Below are 22,321 nucleotides of genomic sequence, written 5' to 3'. Positions count from 1 at the left end.
TCTGGTGCATTCATCAACGTGACAAGCATGTCAGGGAGCAGAGAACCCAGGAGCTAATTCCTCCGCAGTTCTCAACACAATCTCTCTATGATTTCTGCACAAGAGAGGGTGGTGGGGGTGGGGTGGGGGGGGGGGGGGGGGGGGAGGGAGTGGTGGATGGGGGGGGGGGGGGGAGGGGGGGGGGGGGGGAAGGAAAGAATGAAAGAGGGGGAGACACATCAGAGAGAGCATCGGAGAGGGAGAGAGAGGGAGAGAGAACGAGAGAGAGAAAAGAGAGAGAGAGAGGGAGAGAGAGAGAGAGGTGAGAGAGAGTGGGTGAGAGAGAGGGAGGGAGAGAGAGAGAGAGAAGAGAAAGAGGGAGGGGAGAGAATAGAGAGAGAAGAGAGAGAGAGAAAAAAAAAAGACTGAGGGAGAGAAGAGAGAGAGAGAGAGAGAGAGAGAGAGAGAAAAAAGACAGAGAGAGAAAGAGGGAGAGAGAGAGACGGAAAGAGAGAGGGTGGGGAGGGGAGGCTGTGGGGGTGGGTGGGGGGAGAGTGTACAGCTCAGAAACAGGCCCTTCGGCCCACCGAGTCCGCGCCAACCAGCGATCACCGCACATTAACACTATCCTACACACACTGGGGACAATTTACACAAACACCAATTAACCTACAAACCTGCACGTCTTTGGAATGTGGGAGGAAACCGAAGATCTGGGAGCAAACCCAGGCAGGTCACGGGGAGAACGTGCAAACTCCGTACAGGCAGCGCCTGTAGTCGGGATGGTACCCGGGTCTCCGGCGCTGTGAGGCGGCAACTCTACCGCTGCGCCACCGTGCAGTATCGGGCTATCGGGCATGGCCAGGGGGTTACTCACGATGTGTAGCTGCAGGAAGTCTCCGAGACCGGGGGCGCTGTCCACTCGGACCAGGATGGCATCCTTCACCGCCGTGCTGAAGCCAACGGCCAGGCGGTCCGTCCGCGTGCTGGGCCTGTCGTTAGCCGGCCACGTGTAGGTGATCAGGCCTCCACCGCGGCCGAAGATGTAGGTCGTGCCAGCTGGAAAGGAAGGTGAAAGGTCATCAGCAGCTGGCAGTCAGTGGGCACGTCGTACAAGTGACAACAGACAATAGGTGCAGGAGTAGGCCATTCGGCCCTTCGAGCCAGCGCCAGCATTCAATGTGATCATGGGTGATCATCCCCAATCAGTACCCCGTTCCTGCCTTCTCCCCATATCCCCTGACTCTGCTATCTTTAAGTGCCCTATCTATTTCTCTCATGAAAGCATCCAGAGAACCTGCCTCCACCGCCCTCTGAGGCAGAGAATTCCACAGACTCACAACTCTCTGGGTGAAAAAGTGTTCCCTCGTCTCCGTTCTAAATGGCTTACCACTTATTCTTAAACTGTGGCCCCCGGTTCTGGACTCCCCCAACATCGGGGACATGTTTCCTGCCTCTAGCGCGTGTCCAAACCCTTAATAATCTTATAGTTTAAGAAAGAACTGCAGATGCTGGAAAAATCGAAGGTCGACAAAAATGCTGGCGAAACTCAGCGGGTGAGGCAGCATCTATGGAGAGAAAGGAATAGGTGACGTTTTGGGTCGAGACCCTTCTTCAGGCTCCATAGATGCTGCCTCACCCGCTGAGTTTCTCCAGCATTTTTGTTTACCTTTAATAATCGTAGAGGTTTCAATAATTCAGTGATTACACACTGGCACCGATAAATCATGGAACCATGAACTTTCCAGTCTATGAGATGGCCATTCAGCCCATTCACTCAATGCTAGTCCAGGGAGCAATCCCACCTTGCACCATTGATCCTTACCCTGCAGGAAACTACAGATTTCAGCTGACTGTATAGCACGCAACAAAAAGATATTTGTTGTATCTTTCGTTGTATTTTGTTTTAGTTTACATTAGAGATACAGCGCGGAAACAGGCCCTTCGGCCCACCTTGTCCGTGCCGACCAGCGATCCCCGCACTTTAATACCATCCTACACACACACACACACACACACACACACACACACACACACACACACACACACACACACACACACACACACACACACACACACACACACACACACACACACACACACACACACACACACACTAGGTACAACATTTACATTTATACCAAGCCAATTAACCTACAAACCTGTACGTCTTTGGAGTGTGGGAGGTAACCGAAGATCTCGGAGGAAACCCAGGAAACCAAAGATCGCGGGGAGAATGTACAAACTCCGTACAGACAGCACCCATAGTCGGGATCGAACCCGGGTCTCTGGCGCTGTAAGCTCTGTAAGGCAGCAACTCTACCTCTGCGCCACCGTGTCGTCCACATGACGATAAAATAAACTGAACTAAATTACGCAAAGCGAATCTGAAGTAAAGGACCAGAGGTCACAGCCTCAGAATTAAATGACGTTCCTTTAGGAAGGAGATGAGGAGGAGTTTCTTTAGTCAGAGGGTGGTGAATCTGTGGAATTCATTGCCAATGATGGCTGTGGAGGCCAAGTCAGTGGATATTTTTAAGGCAGAGATAGACAGATTCTTGATTAGTACGGGTGTTAGAGGTTATGGGGAGAAGGCAGGAGAATGGGGTTGAGTGGACAAGATAGATCAGCCATGATTGAATGGCAGAGTAAACCTGATGGGCCGAATGGCCTAATTTTGCCCCAAACACGATGAACTAAACTACGCTAAACGCGTTTATTGCATCCCTACACTGAAATAAAAATGTTGCATGGCACGGTGGTGCAGCGGTAGAGTTGCTGCCTTACAGCGCCAGAGACCCGGGTTCACTCCTGGCTGTACGTTCTGCCAGTGACTGCGTGGGTTTTCTCCGGGTGCTCCGGTTTCCTCCAACACTTAATTGGGTTAATTGATTACGGTAAAATTGTAATACTGACTATACCGCCGCTCCACCCCTTGTTCTCTCACTGGCACGAGCGCAGGGTCCCTACACATTTGATCCCATCTCATCGCAAGAACGTCCACAATATGTTAACTCGCATTAGCTCACTGCAGACAGACTGGAAGACAGATGCCGCCTGTCTCAGGGCGATTCGAGCCCAGCTGTCCTACCCCACAGTCTGCTCTCAGCACAAGGCAACGGAGATGGAGGTGGAGGACCTTCAACCTCCAACATTAATTTCAGCTGAAGATGGGTCCCGACCCGAAACGAGGTTTCGTTCAGTTTCGAGATACGGGCCATTCAGCCCACCGAGAACTTGCCGACCATCGACCACCCATTCACATTACCTCCATAGACACAATGTGCCGGATCAAGTCAGCAGGTCGGGCAGCGTCTCTGGACAAAAGAGGAATAACAAACCCGCCGTGAAATCTCTTCGCCCATTCCTTCTCTCCAGATATACCGCCTGTCCCGCTGAGTTACTCCGGCATTTTGTGTCTATCTTCAGTGTAAACCGGCATCTGCAGTTCCTTCCGACACATACTGATTTAGTTTAGTTCACTTTAGAGATACGCAGGGAAATACAGCAGGGAAACAGGCCCTTCGGCCCACCGAGTCCGCGCCGACCAGCGATCCGCACGCGCTAACGCTATCCTACACACGCACACAAAGGACAATTTACATTTACATGAAGCCAATTAGCCTACAAACCTGTACGTCTTTGTAGTGTGGGAGGAAACCGGAGCACCCGGAAAAAACCCACGCAGCGCCCATGGTCAGGATCGAACCCGGGTCTCTGGCGCTGTAAGGCAGCAACTCTACCGCTGCGCCACATTGATGCACTAATATATGTTCTTTAAAAGATGCAGTTTTATCTGGTGGTGAAGTTTGGTTTAGTTTTGGGATGAAAGGCCATTCAGCCCACCAAGACCTTGCTGACCATCGACCACCCATGACCTCCATAGACACAATGTGCTGGAGTAACTCAGCAGGTCGGGCAGCATCTCTGGAGACAAGAGAAATTGAAAAGCCACTGTGAAATCTCCTCGACAGATCCTGTCTCCACATTTTGACTGCTCCACTATGAAACATCCTCAACCAGAGATGCTGCCTGTCCCGCTGAGTTACTCCAGCACTTTGTGTCTCTACCTACGGTGTAAACCAGCACCTGCAGTTCCTTCCTGGTCCTCCATGTGGTCTCACTTCCGTATTCAATCCCTAGGCACTAGCGGGATGTTTTTTTCTCCACAGAGGCCAATTAACCTACAAACCTGCACATCTTTACGTCTTTGGAGTCGGGGAGGAAACCGGAGCACCCGGAGGAAACCCACGCAGGTCACGGGGAGAGCGTGCAAACTCCGTACAGACAGCAACCGAGGTCAGGATCGAACCCGGCAGCAACTCTACCAACTGCGCCACCGTGTAATGAGTGAACGGGGCATGTGGGTCTGCACGGACTCAGTGGGCCGAAGGGCCTGTTTCCGCACTGTATCACCAAGCTATGGTGAACTTGGTAGTTGTAGCCGAACCTGGGCTTGGCGACAGTTTGTAGGAAGGAACTGCAGACGCCGGTTTAACCATATAACCATCCGAAGATGGACACAGAAAGCCGGAGTAACTCAGCGGGACAGGCAGCATCCCTGGAGAGAAGGAGCGGGTGACCTTTCGGGCCGAGACCCTTCTTCGGACCCGAAACGTCACCTGTTTCAGTCAGAGGGTGGAGAATCTGTGGAATTCTTTGCCACAGAAGGCAGTGGAGGCCAAGTCAGTGGATATTTTTAAGGCAGAGATAGATAGATTCTGAAGATGGGTCTCGACCCAAAACGTCACCCGTTGCTTCTCTCCTGAGATGCTGCCAGTCCCCGCTGAGTTACTCCAGCATTTTGTTTCACACTAGTTCCATGTTGTCTCACTTTCTCATCCACTCCCGACACATTAGGGCCAAGTCTGACATCGATGAAGTGACAGAATCGTAGCAGATCAGACTTGGGGCGCAGCATGAGGTTCGGGTAGGTGGACCACGACACAAGGACCTAACCAGAATGATGAGAGGAATAGATCGGGTAGATGCACAGAATCTCTTGCCCAGAGTAGGTGGAATCGAGGACCAGAGGACATAGGTTCAAGTCAAGAGTGTTTTATTTTTCACACAGAGAGTTGTGAGTCCGTGGAATTCTCTGCATCAGAGGGCGGTGGAGGCCGTTTCTCTGGATGCTTTCAAGAGAGAGCTAGATAGGGCTGTTAAAGGTAGCGGAGTCAGGGGATATGGGGTGAAGGCAGCAACGGGGTACTGATTGGGGATGATCAGCCATGATCACATTGAATGGCGGTGCTGGCTCGAAGGGCCGAATGGCCGACTCCTGCACCTATTGTCTATTGTCTATTGTCATATGGTCCCAGATAGAACAATGAAATTCTTACTTGCTGCAGCACAACAGAATATGTAATCATAATAAATAATATAACAAAAACTCAGAAAAAAAAAGAATTAAAAAAAGAAAGGTAAAGGGGAAAAGATTTAATAGGAATCTGAGGGGTAACTTTTTAACACAGAGGGTGGTGGGTGTATGGAACGAGCTGCCAGAGGAGGTAGTTGAGGCAGGGACTATCCCAACGTTTAAGAAACAGTTAGACAGGTACATGGATAGGACAGGTTTAGAGGGATATGGGCCAAACGCAGGCAGGTGGGACTGGTGTAGCTGGGACATTGTTGGCCAGTGTGGGCGAGTTGGGCCGAAGGGCCTGTTTCCACACTGTATTACTCTGTGCATGCGACCAAAAGTAGACAAAAATGCTGGAGAAACTCAGCGGGTGAGGTAGCATCTACGGAGCGAAGGAATTGGTAACATTTCGGGTCGAGACCAGAAGGTCGCCCATTCCTTCGCTCCATAGACGCTGCCTCACCCGCTGAGTTTCTCCAGCAATTTTGTCTACCTTCGATTTTTTTCCAGCATCTGCAGTGCTTTCTTAAACATGCATGCGACCCAGGTACTTTGTAAACAGCAGAGCGTTAACTCCTGAAGTTAAAAGCTCCTAATACTAGATCCCCAACACCTCAAATCACTTTGCATCAACGAACCACTTCTGAACAGTTGCTACATAAGCTGAGAGTTTCAATAACACAGCGGTTAGGTTAGCGGTCCTGAATCCATTGATCCACACACAGCAATTCAAATCCTGCTGCGCCCGTACGGAATTTCAATGCTAGTAATTAAATATATCTGGAGTTTAAAAAACCCCCGCAACTAAGCTCAGCATTGGTGACCATTAAACTGCGGGATTCTGTTGCTGAAATCCCAACCTGGTTCATTAGTTTTCTTCAGGGAAGAAATCGGCCGCCCTTTCCCAGCCTGCTCAAGATTTGATTCCAATCCCATCAACGTGACTGATGCACTATAGTCATGGAGTCATAGAGTGATACAACATTGAAACAGGTCCTTAAAAAATGGCCTTTGCTTTGTTCTCGACATGTGTAGTAGTCATTGTCCCACAAAACATCCAATCTGAAATTTTTATTTGTTTTTAAAAAGGATTTTAAAATCAGATTTCCCACACCGGCCAACATGTCCCAGCTACACTAGTCCCACCTGCCTGCGTTTGGTCCATATCCCTCCAAGCCTGTCCTATCTACGTACCTGGCAGACTAGTTCTTGAAAGTTGGGATAGTCCCAACCTCGACTACCTCCTCTGGCAGCTCATTCCGTACACCCACCACCCTTTGTGTGAAAAAGTTACCCCTCAGATTCCTATTAAATCTTTTCCCCGGCAACTTAAACCTGTGTCCTCTGGTCCTCGATTCCCCTACTCTGGGCAAGAAACTGTGCATCTACCCGATCTATTCCTCTTGATGGGCCGAATGGCCTAATTCTACTATTCCTTCTAGACAATAGACAATAGGTGCAGGAGTAGGCCATTCGGCCCTTCGAGCCAGCACCGCCATTCAATGTGATGATGGCTGATCATCCCCATTCACATCCTCATGCGGCCTGTCCCGCTGAGTTACTCCAGCACTTTGTGTCTGTCATCGGTTTAAACCAGCATCTGCAGTTCCTTCCTACACGTAGACTGCCGAAACTGCCTGACCTACTTTTCACTCAGTTGCAGCTCTGCCTGGCACCGCACGAAACCTCCCGTAGACTTCAGACAATCCACGTCCTTTGTACTTGTTGGCAGAAAATCAAAGTGTCTCCGAAGATGACTCCTTTACAAGAATGTTTGGGGCATTCGCACAGCAGGCGGTGTCAAACGCAGGAACAAAGGGACAATGGCTCCAAACTACCAAAGGCTCTGGCCTGCATTCTCAACATGGAGACACAAAGTCAAGGATGTTTTTTTGCCACTACTAGCATATATATACACACACACACACGCACGCGCGCACGCACACACACACACGCACGCGCACACACACGCACGCACACACGCACATGCACACGCACGCGCACACACACAACACGCACGCACGCCCGCACGCACTCACGCATGCACGCACACACACGCATACACGCACGCGCACGCACACACACACACGCACACACGCACACACACACACACACACACACGCACGCACACACGCACGCACACACGCACGCACACACGCACACACACATATATATATATGTCTGAAGAAGGGTCTCGACCCGAAACGTCACCTAGTCCTTCGGTCCATAGATGCTGCCTCACCCACTCAGTTTCTCCAGAATTTTGTCTCCTTACATATATATATATATATTTTTTTTTCCCCCTATATATAGGTCAATAATATATATATATATGCACGCACACACACATGCATACATACACACATATATATACGTGTGTGCGGAGGCATATATATATGAACGTGTATGTATATGTGTGTACACACACATGCTGTATATATGTCTGAAGAAGGTTCTTGACCCAAAACGTCACCCATCCCTTCTCTCCAGAGATGCTGCCTGTCCCGCTGAGTTACTCCAGCAATTTGTGTCTACCTTTGTGTATATATATATATATATGTATATGTGTGTGTGTGTGTGCGTGCATGCGTGTGTGTTTGTGTAAAAACAAGCGAACAAACAGTACTAGTGCAAAAAGACAAAACCAATGCCCCCCATCTATGTCTAAGTGTTGTATAAGAAAGAACTGCAGATGCTGGAAAAATCGAAGGTAGACAAAAATGCTGGAGAAACTGAACAGGTGAGGCAGCATCTATGAAGCGAAGGAATAGGTGACGTTTCGGGTCGAGACCCTTCTTCAGACCGTCACTGTAGTTCGGAGACTAGTTGGAGGTAAGAAAAAGTTCCGAGCAAATCAGTGCCGGCACCGATGACCAAGGAGAGGTGGAGCCCACAATGGTCCATTGTTGGTCCATTTCCATGTTGTTTACATAGAACAGTGCAACACAGGAATACTTCTGCCCACAATATTTGCGATGAATGTGATGCCAAGTACAACCGATTTCCTGCCTGCCCATATCCCTCTATTCCGTGCACTTCCTTGTGCCGATCTTAAAGCCTCGTACATGTCACCTGAGCTGTCGGGAGAGGTTGACCAGGCTAGGATGCTAATCCTTGGAGCGCAGGACGATTAGTTTCTGGAAACAGCGCGGAAACAGGCCCTTCGTCCCGCCGAGTCCGGGCCGACCTGCGATCCCCGCGCACCAACACTATCCTACGCACACTAGGAACAATTTACAATTTTTATCCGAAGACAATTAACCTCCAAACCTGTTTGTTTCTGGTGTACCGGTATCTGTTCATTATTGGTTAAACATAGAAACATAGAAAATAGGTGCAGGAGTAGGCCATTTGGCCCTTCGAGCCAGCACCGCCATTCAATATGATCATGGCTGATCATCCAACTCAGTATCCCGTACCTGCCTTCTCTCCATACCCCCTGATCCCTTTAGCCACAAGGGCCACATCTAACTCCCTCTTAATTATAGCCATAAATAAGTGAAATAATATTGTTATGTGCTATTAAAGTTTCCGGGGGGTAAACGGGACGATAAACGTTGGGAACCCCCTGCTCTATACTAAACTAGGGCTCACCTCACTGGGTTATTAAAGGGCCTGTCCCACTTTCACGACCTAATTCACGACCTCTGCCGAGTTTGCCCTTGAATCATACTCGCAGCATGGTCGTCAAGAGGTCTTAGGAGGTCGTAGGTAGGTCGTAGGTAGGTCGTGATGCTAGTCGTAGATACTCCTGGCCTCAAGTAGGTCGGGGCGTTTTTTTCAACATGATGAAAAATGTCCACGAGTAAAAAAGGTCGTGAAAGTGGGACAGGCCTTTAACTCACCAAGTTAATCTGTGACTCTAATTTCAGTTTTAATAGACAATAGACAATTGGTGCAGGAGTAGGCCATTTGGCCCTTCGAGCCAGCACCTCCATTCAGTGTGATCATGGCTGATCGTCTACAATCAGTACCCTGTTCCTGCCTTCTCCCCAAATCCCCTGACTCCGCTATCTTTAAGAGGTAGCTCTCTCTTGAAAGTATCCAGAGAACTGGCCTCCACCGCCCTCTGAGGCAGAGAATTCCACAGACTCATCACTCTTTGTGTGGAAACATTTCAGCCTCAATCTCCAGCTCCTGCCAATAAGAAGGTGTGGACTGCACCTGTATTCTACATGGCTAAGCATGGACATTCAGAAATCCCAATTGGCCAAACACCACATTATCTTTAATGATTCATTTCCAATTTTGTCCTTGAATTGGCAAACAGTTAAACACAGACAGGTAATTACAATTGTTAAATAAATCCTCAGGGAGTCTAACAGTAGCCAGCTGTTACAAACTGAAGGAAGCAGTGAGCAATCTGGGTGCTTGTTCAATGACTTCCTTCCAAAGATATTTCAAAATAGGGTCTGCAGAAGGGTCTGGACCTCGAAACGTCACCTATTCCTTCGCTCCATAGATGTTGCCTCACCTGCTGAGTTTATCGACAATAGACAATAGGTGCAGGAGTAGGCCATTTGGCCCTTCGAGCCAGCACCGCCATTCAATGTGATCATGGCTGATCATCCCCAATCAGTACCCCGTTCCTGCCTTCTCCCCATATACCCTGACTCCGCTACGTTTAACTCTCTCTCACTATCTCTTGAAACCTGCCCTCTGAGGCAGCGAATTCCACAGACTCACAACTCTCTGGGTGAAAAAGTGTTTCCTCATCTCTGTTCTAAATGGCTTACCCCTTATTCTTACACTGTGGCCCCTGGTTCTGGACCCCCTCAACATCGGGAACATGTTTCCTGCCTCTAGTTTGTCCAGCCCCTTAATAATCTTATATGTTTCAATGAGATCCCTTCTCATCCTTCTAAACTCCAGAGTATACAAGCCCAGCCGCTCCAATCTATCAACATATGACTGTCCCGCCATCCCGGGAATTAATCTCGTGAACCTACGCTGCACTCCCTCAATAGCAAGAATGTCCTTCCTCAAATTAGTGGACCAAAACTGCAGACATTACTCCAGGTGTGGTCTCACTAGGGCCCTGTACAACTGCAGAAGGATCTCTTTGCTCCTATACTCAACTCCTCTTGTTATGAAGGCCAACAGGCCATTCGGTTTCTTCACTGCCTGCTGTACCTGTATGCTTACTTTCATTGACTGATGAAAGTGGTGGGTCTCATCAGTGACAATGATGAATCGGCGTACAGGATGGAGGTGGAGCTGCTCACAGGTTGGTGCAAATCCCACAACCTCATTCTCAACGTGGGAAAAACTAAGGAGATGGTGGTTGACTTCAGGAGGGCGGGGAAACAACACCATACACCTCTGCACATCGATGGAGCTGATGTGGAAAGGGTCAGCAGCGTGAAGTTCCTAGGACTACACCTGTCTGATGACCTGACGTCCACGACCAACACCACAGCTCTGGTCAAAAGAGCCCAGCAGCGACTTCACCCTCTCCGAAGACTACGTAAAGCAGGCCTCCCCACTACACACCTATGGACTTTTTATAGGGGGACAATCGAGAGCACGTTGACCTACGGCATCACTTCCAGGTTCGGGAGCTGCAAGGCGTACGAACGGCACCAACTAGACAGGATTGTGAAGACCGCCAGCAGGATTATTGGTGCTCCACTCCCTTTCCTGCTGGACATATACAGGAAGAGATGTATCAGCAGAGCCATCTCCATCATCAAAGACCCCTACCACCCATCGCATCACATATTCTCTATCCTGCCATCTGGGAAGAGGTACAGGAGCATTAGCTGCAAAACCAGCAGGATGCTCCTCAGCTTCTTCCCACAGGCTATAAGACTGCTAAACGGACTTTGCCCCCTGCCAAAGTATCGCGCACCAACCACCAACCTGGACACACTGCAGTAGAGCCACTGCCGTGCCGCTGCCGATCGGAACGCCTATTGAATGTTTAGTAGAGTGTTAAATTTGTTCATGATATATGTATTTTTATTTCTATTTATTTTTACTGCACACTGAATGGACACTGGTTGAGCAACGTTATTTTGTTTTCTCTGGGTATGTGAATACTCAGGAAATGACAATAAAGATATACAATACAATACAATACGAACAAGGACCCCCCAGATCCCGTTGTACTTCCCCTTTTCCCAACTTGACACAATTTAGATAATATTCTGCCTTCCTGTTTTTGCCACTGAAATGGATAACTTCCACGTGTGGTCTCACCAGGGCCCTGTACAATACTCCAGGTGTGGTCTCACCAGGCCCCTGTACAATACTCCAGGTGTGGTCTCACTAGGGCCCGTACAACTGCAGAAGAACCTCTTTGCATTCTCTGTCCTTGATTCCCCATTAGATCTAAATCTAATCAAGGGGTAATTCAAAGCCAATCTGGCCATGAGCTTCTATCAAACCAACGCTCAAATAAAACCATTGAAAAGTTCACGTTTTGAGCAAAAATTAGGCCTTTTGGCCCGTCAAACCTATTCTGCCATTCAATTATGGCTGATTTTTCCTCCCCTCCTAACCCCATTCGCCTGCCTTCTCCCCACAACCCCTGACAGGCCCTTTGGCCACCCGGGTTTGATCCCGACTTCCGCTGTCTGTGTGGAGTTTGTTCGTTCTCCCCGTGAACTGGGTGGGTTCTCTCCGGGTGCTCTGGCTTCCTCCCACACTCCACAGACACAGGTTAATGAAGATTCTGCAAGTTACAGAGGGCCGATGAACGTATAATCAGCGGTGGTTTAAGACGCGGTGGGAAATTTGATCTCCTGCTGGGAAACCCACCCACGCGGTCGCAGGGGACAACGTGCAAACTCCACACAGACAGCACCTGAGGTCAGGATCGACCCTGGGTCTTCTGCACTGTCCCGCCCCAGTGTGCAGGTAAAAAAGTGATGGTCTTGACATCATGTTCGGCACAGACACTGTGGGCCGAATGGCCTGTTCTTGTGCTGCATGCTCTCTGTTCTATAATCTAATATCAAACAATCTGAACCAAGCCTTCCCCTGAATTCTTGTTCTCTCTGGTCAGCGCAAGAGGGCGATCACGGTGGAGCAACTGTAGAGTCACGGCCTCACACACAGCGCCAGAAACCCGGGTTCGATCCCGACTGCGGGTGCTGTCTCTACGGAGTTAGTACGCTCTCCTTGTGACCCGCGTGGGTTTGCTGCAAGATCTCCGGTTTCCTCCCACACTCCAAAGACGTACAGGTTTGTAAGTTAATCGGCTTGGTTTAAATGTAAAAATTGTCCCTAGTGGGTGTAGGATAGTGTTAGTGTGCGGGGATCGCTGGTCGGCACCGACGCGGTGGGCCGAAGGGCCTGTTTCCGCGCTGTATCTCTAAACTGAACTGAAGTAAAAAAACTAAGAGATTACATTTTTCAGAACAGCGCATTCTGTGCCCTTTGACTGCTTATTTTTTTGCCATTCACGTTCGATTAAACAAGCGTTAGCTTCCAGCACTGAGGCAGAGAAGTGAGGCGTGACTTGTTAGACCATTTACAAAAGATCTGAGGAATCAGAAACGTTTAATTGATGTCCTGTCCTTGGGTCTAATGCACACACAAACCAGGTATTAAAAATACGTTGCATTGTTCATTGCTGAGGTTCACCTTTATAATAACAGACACAAACAGCTGGAGTAACTCAGCTGGGGACAGGCAGCATCTCTGGAGAAACACAATGGGTGACGTTTCAGCTCGAGACCTTGCAAATCACTGGCTGGATTTAAGAGAGAGTTAGATAGAGCTTTAGGGGCTGGTGGAATCAAGGGATATGGGGAGAAGGCAGGCACAGGTTATTGATTGGGGACGATCAGCCATGATCACAACGAATGGCGGTGCTGGATCGAAGGGCTGAATGTCCTCCTCTGGCACCTATTGTCTATGTTTCTAAGATACAGGTCCCCAAAAAAAACATTATGCTGCAATTTAGACTTTAGAGATACAGCGCAGAGACAGGCTCTTTGACCCACCGAGTCCAGACCCTTCTACACAATAGTGTCCTTAGCTAAGGTACACAAAAATGCTGGAGAAACTCAGCAGGTGCAGCAGCATCTATGGAGCAAAGGAAATAGGCAACGTTTCGGGACGGAACCCTTGTCCTTAGCTATTTGGTTTAGTTTAGTTTAGAAACACAGCGTGGACCCAGGCCTTTCAGCCCACCGAGTCCGCGCCGACCAGCAGCACTACCCTACACACACACGAGGGATAATTTACCATTTTACAGAAGGCTAATAGCCCACAAACCTGCACGTCTTTGGAGTGTGGGGGGAAACCGGAGCACCCGGAGAAAACCCACGCAGATCACGGGCAGGTGGGCAAAAAATCAGCAGGTGAGGCAGCATCAATGGAGCAAAGGTAAGTCCTTGCTTTCTCCCTCTTTCCCCTCCGCTTCCCAGCTCCCTCATAGCCTACCGTCTCTGCCTCTTCCTTTCTTCTTCCCACCCACCTCCCTTCCACCCCCACATCAGTCTGAAGAAGGGTCTCCACCCGAAACGTCACCCATTCCTTCGCTCCATAGATGCTGCCTCACCCGCTGAGTTTCTCCAACAATTTTTGGCTACCTTCCATTATTCCAGCATCTGCAGTTCTTTCTTAAACAGGTCAGGGGAGAACGTGCAGACTCCGTATGGACAGCACCCGTGGTCAGGATCGAACCAGGGCTCTCTGGCGCTGTGAGGCAGGAACTCTACCGCTGCGCCACCGTGCCGCCCATTATGTTTGAAACATATGAAACGGAGTAGGTATTTTCCTGACGGTTCCTCCAAAGTGCCCAGATACTCATTCTCCTGCTTCACGATATCCAAGGTCAGATTATGTAGGAATCACACTGGCATCCCTGGTATCTTTCACCATCTCAGCTATTTACTTTTGGAAACGTCGTGACATTTGGAATGAGTACATGGATACGTTTTTGAGTTTAGTTTAGCGACACAGCGTGGAAACGGGCCCTTCAGCACGCCGACCAGCGATCCCGCACACTAATACTATCCTACACACACTAGGGACAATTTACACTTACACCAAGCCAATTAGCCTGCAAACCTGCACGTCTTTGGAGTGTGGGAGAAAACTGAAGATTTCAGGAAGAAAACCCACGCTGGTCACAGAGAACGTGCAAACTCCGTACAGACAGCGCCCGTAGTCGGGATCGAACCCGGGGTCTCCGGCGCTGTAAAGCAGCAACTCTACCGCTGCGCCACCGTGACCGCCACTTTAGCGGGTGTTAAAGAATCAAATTGTCGAAGTCTGTAATTGTAAAAGAGGAGGTGAGAAGGAGGTCAAGTGGTAATGGGACATTCACTTAGCTGCCATGGTCGCTGGTTTACAACATAACCCGGGCAAGGGGATATGATCAGGCCACACAATAACTTGAAGGAACAGCATCTCATATTTGGCTTGGGCAGCTGACAGCCCAATGGTATGAAGATGGACTTCTCTAACTTCAAGAGATCTCACATCCCCTCTCTCTTTCTGTCCCTCCCCCGCCCAAGTCATTGTAGAAACAGAGAAACATAGAAAATCGGTGCAGGAGGAAGCCACCTCCACATATCCCCTGACTCCGCTATCTTTAAGAGCCCTATCTAGCTCTCTCTTGAAAGTCTCTGGAGAACCAGCCTCCACCGCCCTCTGAGGCAGAGAATTCCACAGACTCACAATTCTCTGTGTGAAAAAGTGTTTCCTCGTCTCCGTTCTAAATGGCTTACACCCTTATTCTTAAACTATGAACCCTGATTCTGGACTCCCCCAACATCGGGAACATGTTTCCTGCCTCTAGCGTGTCCAAACGCTTAATGATCTTATATGTTTCAATAAGATCTCCTCTTATCCTTCTAAATTCCAGAGTATACAAGCCCGGCCGCTCCATTCTCTCAGCATATGACAGTCCCGCCATCTCCCGGGAATTAACCTGGTAAACCTACGATGCACTCCAACAATAGCAAGAATGTCCATCCTCAAATTAGGGGACCAAAACTGCACACAATACTCCAGGTGTGGTCTCACTAGGGCCCTATACAACTGCAGAAGGACCTCTTTGTTCCTATACTCTTGTTATGAAGGCCAACATGCCATTCGCTTTCTTCACTGCTTGCTGTCCATGCATGCTTACTTTTATTGACTGATGTACAAGGACCCCCAGATCTCTTTGTACTTCCCCTTTTCCCAACTTGACACCATTTAGATAATAATCTGCCTTCCTGTTTTTGCCACCAAAGTGGATAACCTCACATTAGCCACATTAAACTGCATCTGCCATGCATCTGCCCACTCACCCAACCTGTCCAAGTCATCCTGCGTGTCCAAACCCTTAATAATGTTCAGGTACACAAAAATGCTGGAGAAACTCAGCGGCATGTATGGAGCGAAGGAAATAGGTAATGTTTCGGACCGAAACCCTTCTTCAAACTGATAGGGGGTGGCGGGGAGAAGGAAGGAAAAAGGGAGGAGCTTTTATCTTCTATGTTACAATAAGAAACCCTCTCATCCTTCTAAATACCAGAGTGTACAAGCCCAGCCGCTCCATTCTCTCAGCATATGACAGTCCAGACTGCTCAGTGCATGGGGCGATTGATGGCTGGCGTGGGCTTGGTGGGCCGAAGGGCCTGTTTCCAGACTGTAACTCTAGTCTAAACTGGAGTAAACTAGAGAGCTGGGTGCTTGACGAGTACAAACACTCCCTGTGTTAGAAGTGGCGAAGATGCTCTTCCGAAGAGAAAAATCGATGTTATTGACCTGATTTCTCTTTAACAATGGTGAGCCTGTCTACGCTGAGAGGAATCAGGGCGATAAGCAACTGAGCCGTGTGTGTTTGTTATTCACACTGTGCTCCTGACAAAAGGAAACCTCACCGTCTGTGTTTCATTGCCTTGTCTTCAATGTAGCGACATTGTGTAGTCACAGAGTCACAGTGTGTTACAGTGTGGAAACAGAACCTGCGGCCCAACGTGCCCACACCGGCCAACATGTCCCAGCTACACTAGTCCCACCTGAGATACATGGAGTAACTCAGCGGGACAGGCAGCGTCTCTGGAGGGGAGGAATGGGTCGAGACCATTCTTCAGACTGCCTCTGGAGGACAGACCTGTGTCGATCTTCGGTTTAGAAAATAGGTGCAGGAGGAGGCCTTTCGGCCCTTTGAGCCAGCACCGCCATTCATTGTGATCATGGCTGATCGTCCCCAATCAATAACCCATGCCTGCCTTCTCCCCATATCCCTTGATTCCACTAGCCCCTAGAGCTCTATCTAACTCTATAGAAACATAGGTTCAAACCAGCATCTGCAGTTCCTTCCGATACACTAGTCCCACCTGCCCACTCAATAAGATCCCCTCACATCCTTCCAAAGCGTCTCTCTCTCTCTTTCTCTCTCTCTCTCTATCTTTCTTACGTAACATTCTTCTCCAGCTCCTGCCCATCACCCCGCAAAGTACATCTGGAGAGCCATCCAATTATTGTCCCTTGAAACGGTTTGTTTTAAAGTGGGTCGCCTTAATCTCGGCCGACGTACCGGATGGCTCCGGGGAACGCCTGCAGCAGTTTACCAACCTGACTCAAGTCACCATCGTCTCTGTTCATTACTGGTTGCTCACAGTTCCACAGCTCAGGCAGCAAGAACGTCAGCGCACACCTTTAGTTAATTTTGAAAGCACTTTGCGAGCCTTTAGCCTTTAGGAAGGAGCGGCGGATGCTGGTTTAATCGCAAGATGTAGACACACAAAATGCTGGAGTAATCTCATCGGGACAGGCAGCATCTCTGGAGCGAAGGAATGGTCGACATTTGGGGTCGAGACCCTTCTTCCTGGTCGAGACCCTCTGGAGTGGAGGAATGGGTGACGTTTCACGTCATTTCAGTCTGAAGAAGGGTCTCGATCTGAAACGTCACCCATTCCTTCTCTCCAGAGATGCTGCCTGTTCCGATGAGTTATACTCTGGAGTTTAGAAGGATGAAAGGGGTTCTCATTAAAACATTGTTAAGGGCTTGGACACGCTAGAGGCAGGAAACATGTTCCCGATGTTGGGGGAGTCCATAACCAGGGGCCACAGTTTAAGTATAAGGGGTAAGTCATTTAGAGCGCAGAAGAGGAAAAACGTTTTCTCACAGAGAGTTGTGAGTCTGTGGAATTCTCTGCCTCAGAGGGCGGTGGAGGCCGGTTCTCTGGATACTTTCAAGAGAGAGCTAGATAGGGCTCTTACAGATAGCGGAGTCAGGGATATGGGGAGAAGGCAGGAACGGGGTACTGATTGGGGATGATCTGCCATGATCACATTGAATGGCGGTGCTGGCCCGAAGGGCCGAATGGCCTACTCCTGCACCTACTGTCTATTGTCTTCTCCAGATATGCTGCCTGCCCTGCTGAGTTACTCCAGCATTTTGTGTCTATCTTTAGTTTAGTTTAGTTTAGTTTAGTTTAGTTTAGAGATACAGCGCGGAAACAGGCCCTTCGGCCCACCAACCAGTAATCCCCGTGCACCAAAACTATCCTACACACACACACACACACACACACACACACACACACACACACACACACACACACACACACACACACACACACACACACACACGCACACGCACACGCACACACGCGCACACACACACACACACACACACACACACACACACACACACACACACACACACACACACACACACACACACACACACACACACACACACACACACACTCTGGGGACACATTTAAATTTATAATCAAGCCAATCAACCTACAAACCTACACGTCTTTGGAGTGTGGGAGGAAATCGAAGATCTCTGAGAAAACCCACGCAGGTCACGGGGAGAACGTACAAACTCCGTACAGACAGCACCCGTGGTCAGGATTGAACCCGCGTCTCTGGCACTGAGAGTGCTGTAAAGCAGCAACTCTGCTGCTGCGCCACCGTGCCACCCTTTAAACTAGGTTCAAATGAAAAATGATCCATGTTTCATTTGGATGTGGAGAGGATGTTTCCACTAGTGGGCGAGTCTAGGACTGGAGGTCACAGCCTCAGAATTAAAGGAAGTTCTTTTAGGAAGGAGATGAGGAGAAATGTCTTTAGTCAGAGGGTGGAGAATCTGTGGAATTCTTTGCCACAGAAGGCCGTGGTGGCCATGTCAGTGGATATACATATGTCTTCTTTCCCAATATTGTGATCAGTTTAGGGCCCCATATCTGAGGAAGAATGTGCTGGCTCTGCAGAGGGTCCGGAGGAGGTTTACAAGAATGATCCCAGGAATGAGTGTTAACCTATGATTATGTTTGTCGGCACTGGGCCTGTACTCGCTGGAGTTTAGAAGAATGAGGGACTGACCTCATTGAAACGTACAGAATAGTGAAAGGCTTGGATAGAGTGGACATGGAGAGGATGTTTCCACTAGTGGGAGAGTCTAGGACTAGAGGTTATAGCCTTAGAGTTGCAGGACGCTCTTTTAGGAAGGAGACGAGGGGGAATTTCTTTCTGCAGAATTTGGTGGTGAATCTGTGGAATTATTTGCCACAGAAGGCTGTAGAGGCCAAGTCAGAGGATATTTTTAAAGCAGAGATAGATAGATTCTTGATTAGTACGGGTGTCAGGGGGTTATGGGGAGAAGGCAGGAGAATGGGGTTAGGAGGGAGAGATAGATCAGCCATGATTGAATGGCGGAATAGACTTGATGGGCCAAATGGCCTAATTCTGCTCCTATGACCTTATTTTCCTGTTTGAGTGGCATATGAGCGTCCTCGTGAGCCACTGCGCCATTTAGTGTCTGTTTTCTAGCGTTTCCCGTCATTACTTCTGCCTTCATTTACCTCTTTAAAAATTCCCCTTTAAATGCAAATCGTTTAGAAAAAGAAAATGTTGACAGCCGTAAAAGGTCAGAATATTTATAATATCGAGAGCAAGAACGTGTGTGACAGGGTGAGCAATTGTCATTGAGGGCAATTTCACAAAATTGTCCGAAAATACTGGCTAATATGTTGTAGTTTAAAATGAAATCTTACTGTAGTAATGGGGAAATATTAGCTGGGACAGGTTTGCTGAACTGTACTTTATTAGTGCTGAAACCTGCTCACCCTTATTAATTCTGAACTCACATTTTCAAACATAGCAAAAATTGTTGGATATTAAAAACTCATTTTTAAAAAACGCCCTTTCAAACCGCTTGTCCTCGAATGCTATTTTGACATCAACCCAATTGTTATGAGGTGTTCCGAGATGGTCCTTACGAAGTTACCAATTTAAAATGGCTCAAAAAGCTTGAGTAACTCAGCGGGACAGACAGCATCTCTGGATCTACACCTCAGTACATGTGACAATAAACAAAACAAACTAACTTGAGGGCCTGTCCCACTTGGCAATTTTTTTCGGCGACTGTCGGCGTCATGTCAGTCTCGCCAAAAGATTTTGGGCATTTTCAAAAAAAAAATGTTGCGACACTTGGAAAAACACTGCGCGTCAATACGTCATCACGCCACGTCACGCCACAAATTTTTTGGTGACCTGACACGTCCGTCAATGATGCCGGCAGTCGCCGAAAAAATCACTAAGTGGGACAGGCACTTTAGAGTCATAGATTGATACCGTGTGGAAACCGGCCCCTTCGGCCCAACTTGCCCACATCGGCCAACAATGTCCCAGCTACACCGGTCCCACCTGCCTGCATTTGGTCCATATCCCACCAAACCTGTTCTATCCATGCACCTGTTTAACTGTTTCTTAAACGATAGGATAGTCCCTGCCTCAACTACCTCCTCTGGCAGCTCGTTCCATACACCCACCGCCCTTTGTGTGAAAATGTTAGCCCTCGGATTCCTGTTAAATCTTTTCCCCTTCACCTTGAACCTACAGTATGTCCCAGCTACAACATGTCCCGGCTACACTGGTCCCACCTGCCCGCGTTTGGTCCATATCCTTCCAGATCAAGGATAGTCCGAGGGTCACCAAAGAGTCACCAAAGTTCAGGACTGCTCTCTGGTTGTGGTAGGATGGTTCAGTTGCCCGATAACAGTTGGGTAGAGAAACTGTCCCTGAATCTGGAGGAGTGCGTTCTCACACTTCCGTACCTTGTGCCTGATGGGAGAGGGAATGTTAACCAGCTCCTTGTTTCTGCACTTTGTTGCTTGCTGAAGATACCAGCATCTCACGTCCTTAAAGCCCTGTCCCACTGTACGGGGTAATTCAAGAGTTCTCCCGAGTTTCCCGATTCGAACTCGGAGAATTACGGTAATAGCCGTTCATGGGTACTCGGGGCTCTCGTGGACATTTTTCACAGTGCTGAAAAAACTTCACGAGTTACCGCGTTTCCCGAGTACCTGCCGTTAGCGTTACGAGCCGCCACGAGACATCCACGAGCTCCGACGTACCCGCTACGTACATTCTACGTACTTACCACGAGTTTGATTTTTTTTTTAAACTCGGGAAAGCTCTTGAATTACCTCGTACAGTGGGACAGGCCCTTTATCTCTCCATTCCGGGAGACTCCTGAATTTCCCGATGGATCCATTAGTTTATTTATCCCACCCAGCCTGGGTGAAACTCTGAAGCGAGTTTTGTTCCTGGCAACACTGCGATCTTTAGGCTGACCGTAATATTTAACTTCCAGGATCCAGCCAAGCATAGTCACGGGCAGAACGTACAAATGTTCTCAGTGAGGTACTGAGGTAAATGACTCGCTGAGGTACAAGTACCTCAAAACCTGTTACATCACGGTCAACATATGTGTAAGAGTTGGCATGTCAGCTGCAGTTTACAACATGGATCATAAGGTCATAAGTGATAGGAGTAGAATGACATGAAGGCAGAAGTAATGGCAGTAAATGCTAGAAAACAGACACAAAATGGTGGAGTAACTCAGCGGGACAGGCAGCATCTCTGGAGAGACGGAAGGGGTGATGTTTTGGGTCAAGACCCTCGTGTTGACAGGCACGATGATGCTCATGTGCAACTCAAACAGGGAAATAAGATCATAAGGAATAGGAGCAGGATTAGGCCATTCGGCCCATCAAGTCTACTCCACCATTCAATCATGGCTGATCTATCTCTCCCTCCCGACACCATTCTCCTGCCTTCTCCCCGCAACCCCTGACACCCGTACTAATCAAGAATATATCGATCTCTGCCTTAAACAAACATCCACTGACTTGGCCTCCACCGCCTCCTGTGGCAAAGAATTCCTCGGATTCACCGTGTGGCTGGCGACCACCACACTCTGACACGGTGGGCCGAAGGGCCTGTTTTGGCGCTGTATCTCCAAACTAAAATAAAGCAGAGTGTACCGCCACGCCAGCAGGCAGGTGGGATGCTAATGGAGTTGTTGACTAACCGGTCTCGATCAATTAATCTCCAGCGGAGCCAGACTTGACGCCTGATAGATTTCAGTGATGAGGAGCCTTGGGGACCAGAGATCTGTTTCTTGCTTCTTAATTCCGCTGCTCTTTCCACTCCTCTCCTCCTCGGCATTATTCTGCTAACAATGGCCGAGGGGCGGCCCCTCAGCTTTCCTTAATGATCAAAAATATATTTAGAACCGTTTGTTAAAGGTTACCTACCCACACACATTATGTTTGAAGGCCTTAATGAGTCGAGGCCTTGATTACTTTCTGCGCTCCCCGAACAAGAGATTAAATGAATATTTAGTTTGTCTCGCAGGCAAGCAAGGCAACAGTGACAGCAAGGCCCTGTGGATCTGTGGCTAATTAGATCACATCCAGCTACCAAGCTAGGCCCGAGAGTGGTTCAGTTTAGTTTATTGTCACATGTACCGAGGCGATGTACCGGCCATGATCACATTGAATGGCGGTGCTGGCTCGAAGGGCCAAATGGCCTACTCCTGCACCTATTGTCTATTGTCCAGTGAAAAGCTTTTTTGTTGCGCGCTAACCAGTCAGCGGAAAGACAACACATAATTACAACTGAGCCATTTACAGTGTACAGATACATGATAAGGGAATAACATTTAGTGCAAAGACCGATCAAGGATAGTCCGAGGGTCACCAATGAGGTAGATAGTAGTTCAGCACA

At 48.8% G+C, this 22,321-nt stretch overlaps 1 protein-coding gene across 8 annotated transcripts in view; it reads right to left on the bottom strand.

Moving 5' to 3' along the window:
• The window catches only part of nrxn3a (neurexin 3a), a 1,361,409-nt gene that overhangs the window by 202,109 nt on the left and 1,136,979 nt on the right, over positions 1 to 22,321 (bottom strand). For all 8 annotated transcript variants that reach the window (XM_055640186.1, XM_055640188.1, XM_055640185.1 and 5 more), the window contains one exon: positions 857 to 1,038. In XM_055640186.1, coding sequence (XP_055496161.1) covers positions 857 to 1,038 — 182 coding nt within the window. The remainder of the gene's footprint in view (positions 1 to 856; positions 1,039 to 22,321) is intronic.

Source organism: Leucoraja erinacea, chromosome 9 (assembly GCF_028641065.1).
Source record: "Leucoraja erinacea ecotype New England chromosome 9, Leri_hhj_1, whole genome shotgun sequence".
NCBI lineage: Eukaryota > Metazoa > Chordata > Chondrichthyes > Rajiformes > Rajidae > Leucoraja > Leucoraja erinaceus.
The sequence above is the reverse complement of the archived record's forward strand: the minus strand, read 5'-3'. Positions and strand labels throughout refer to the sequence as shown.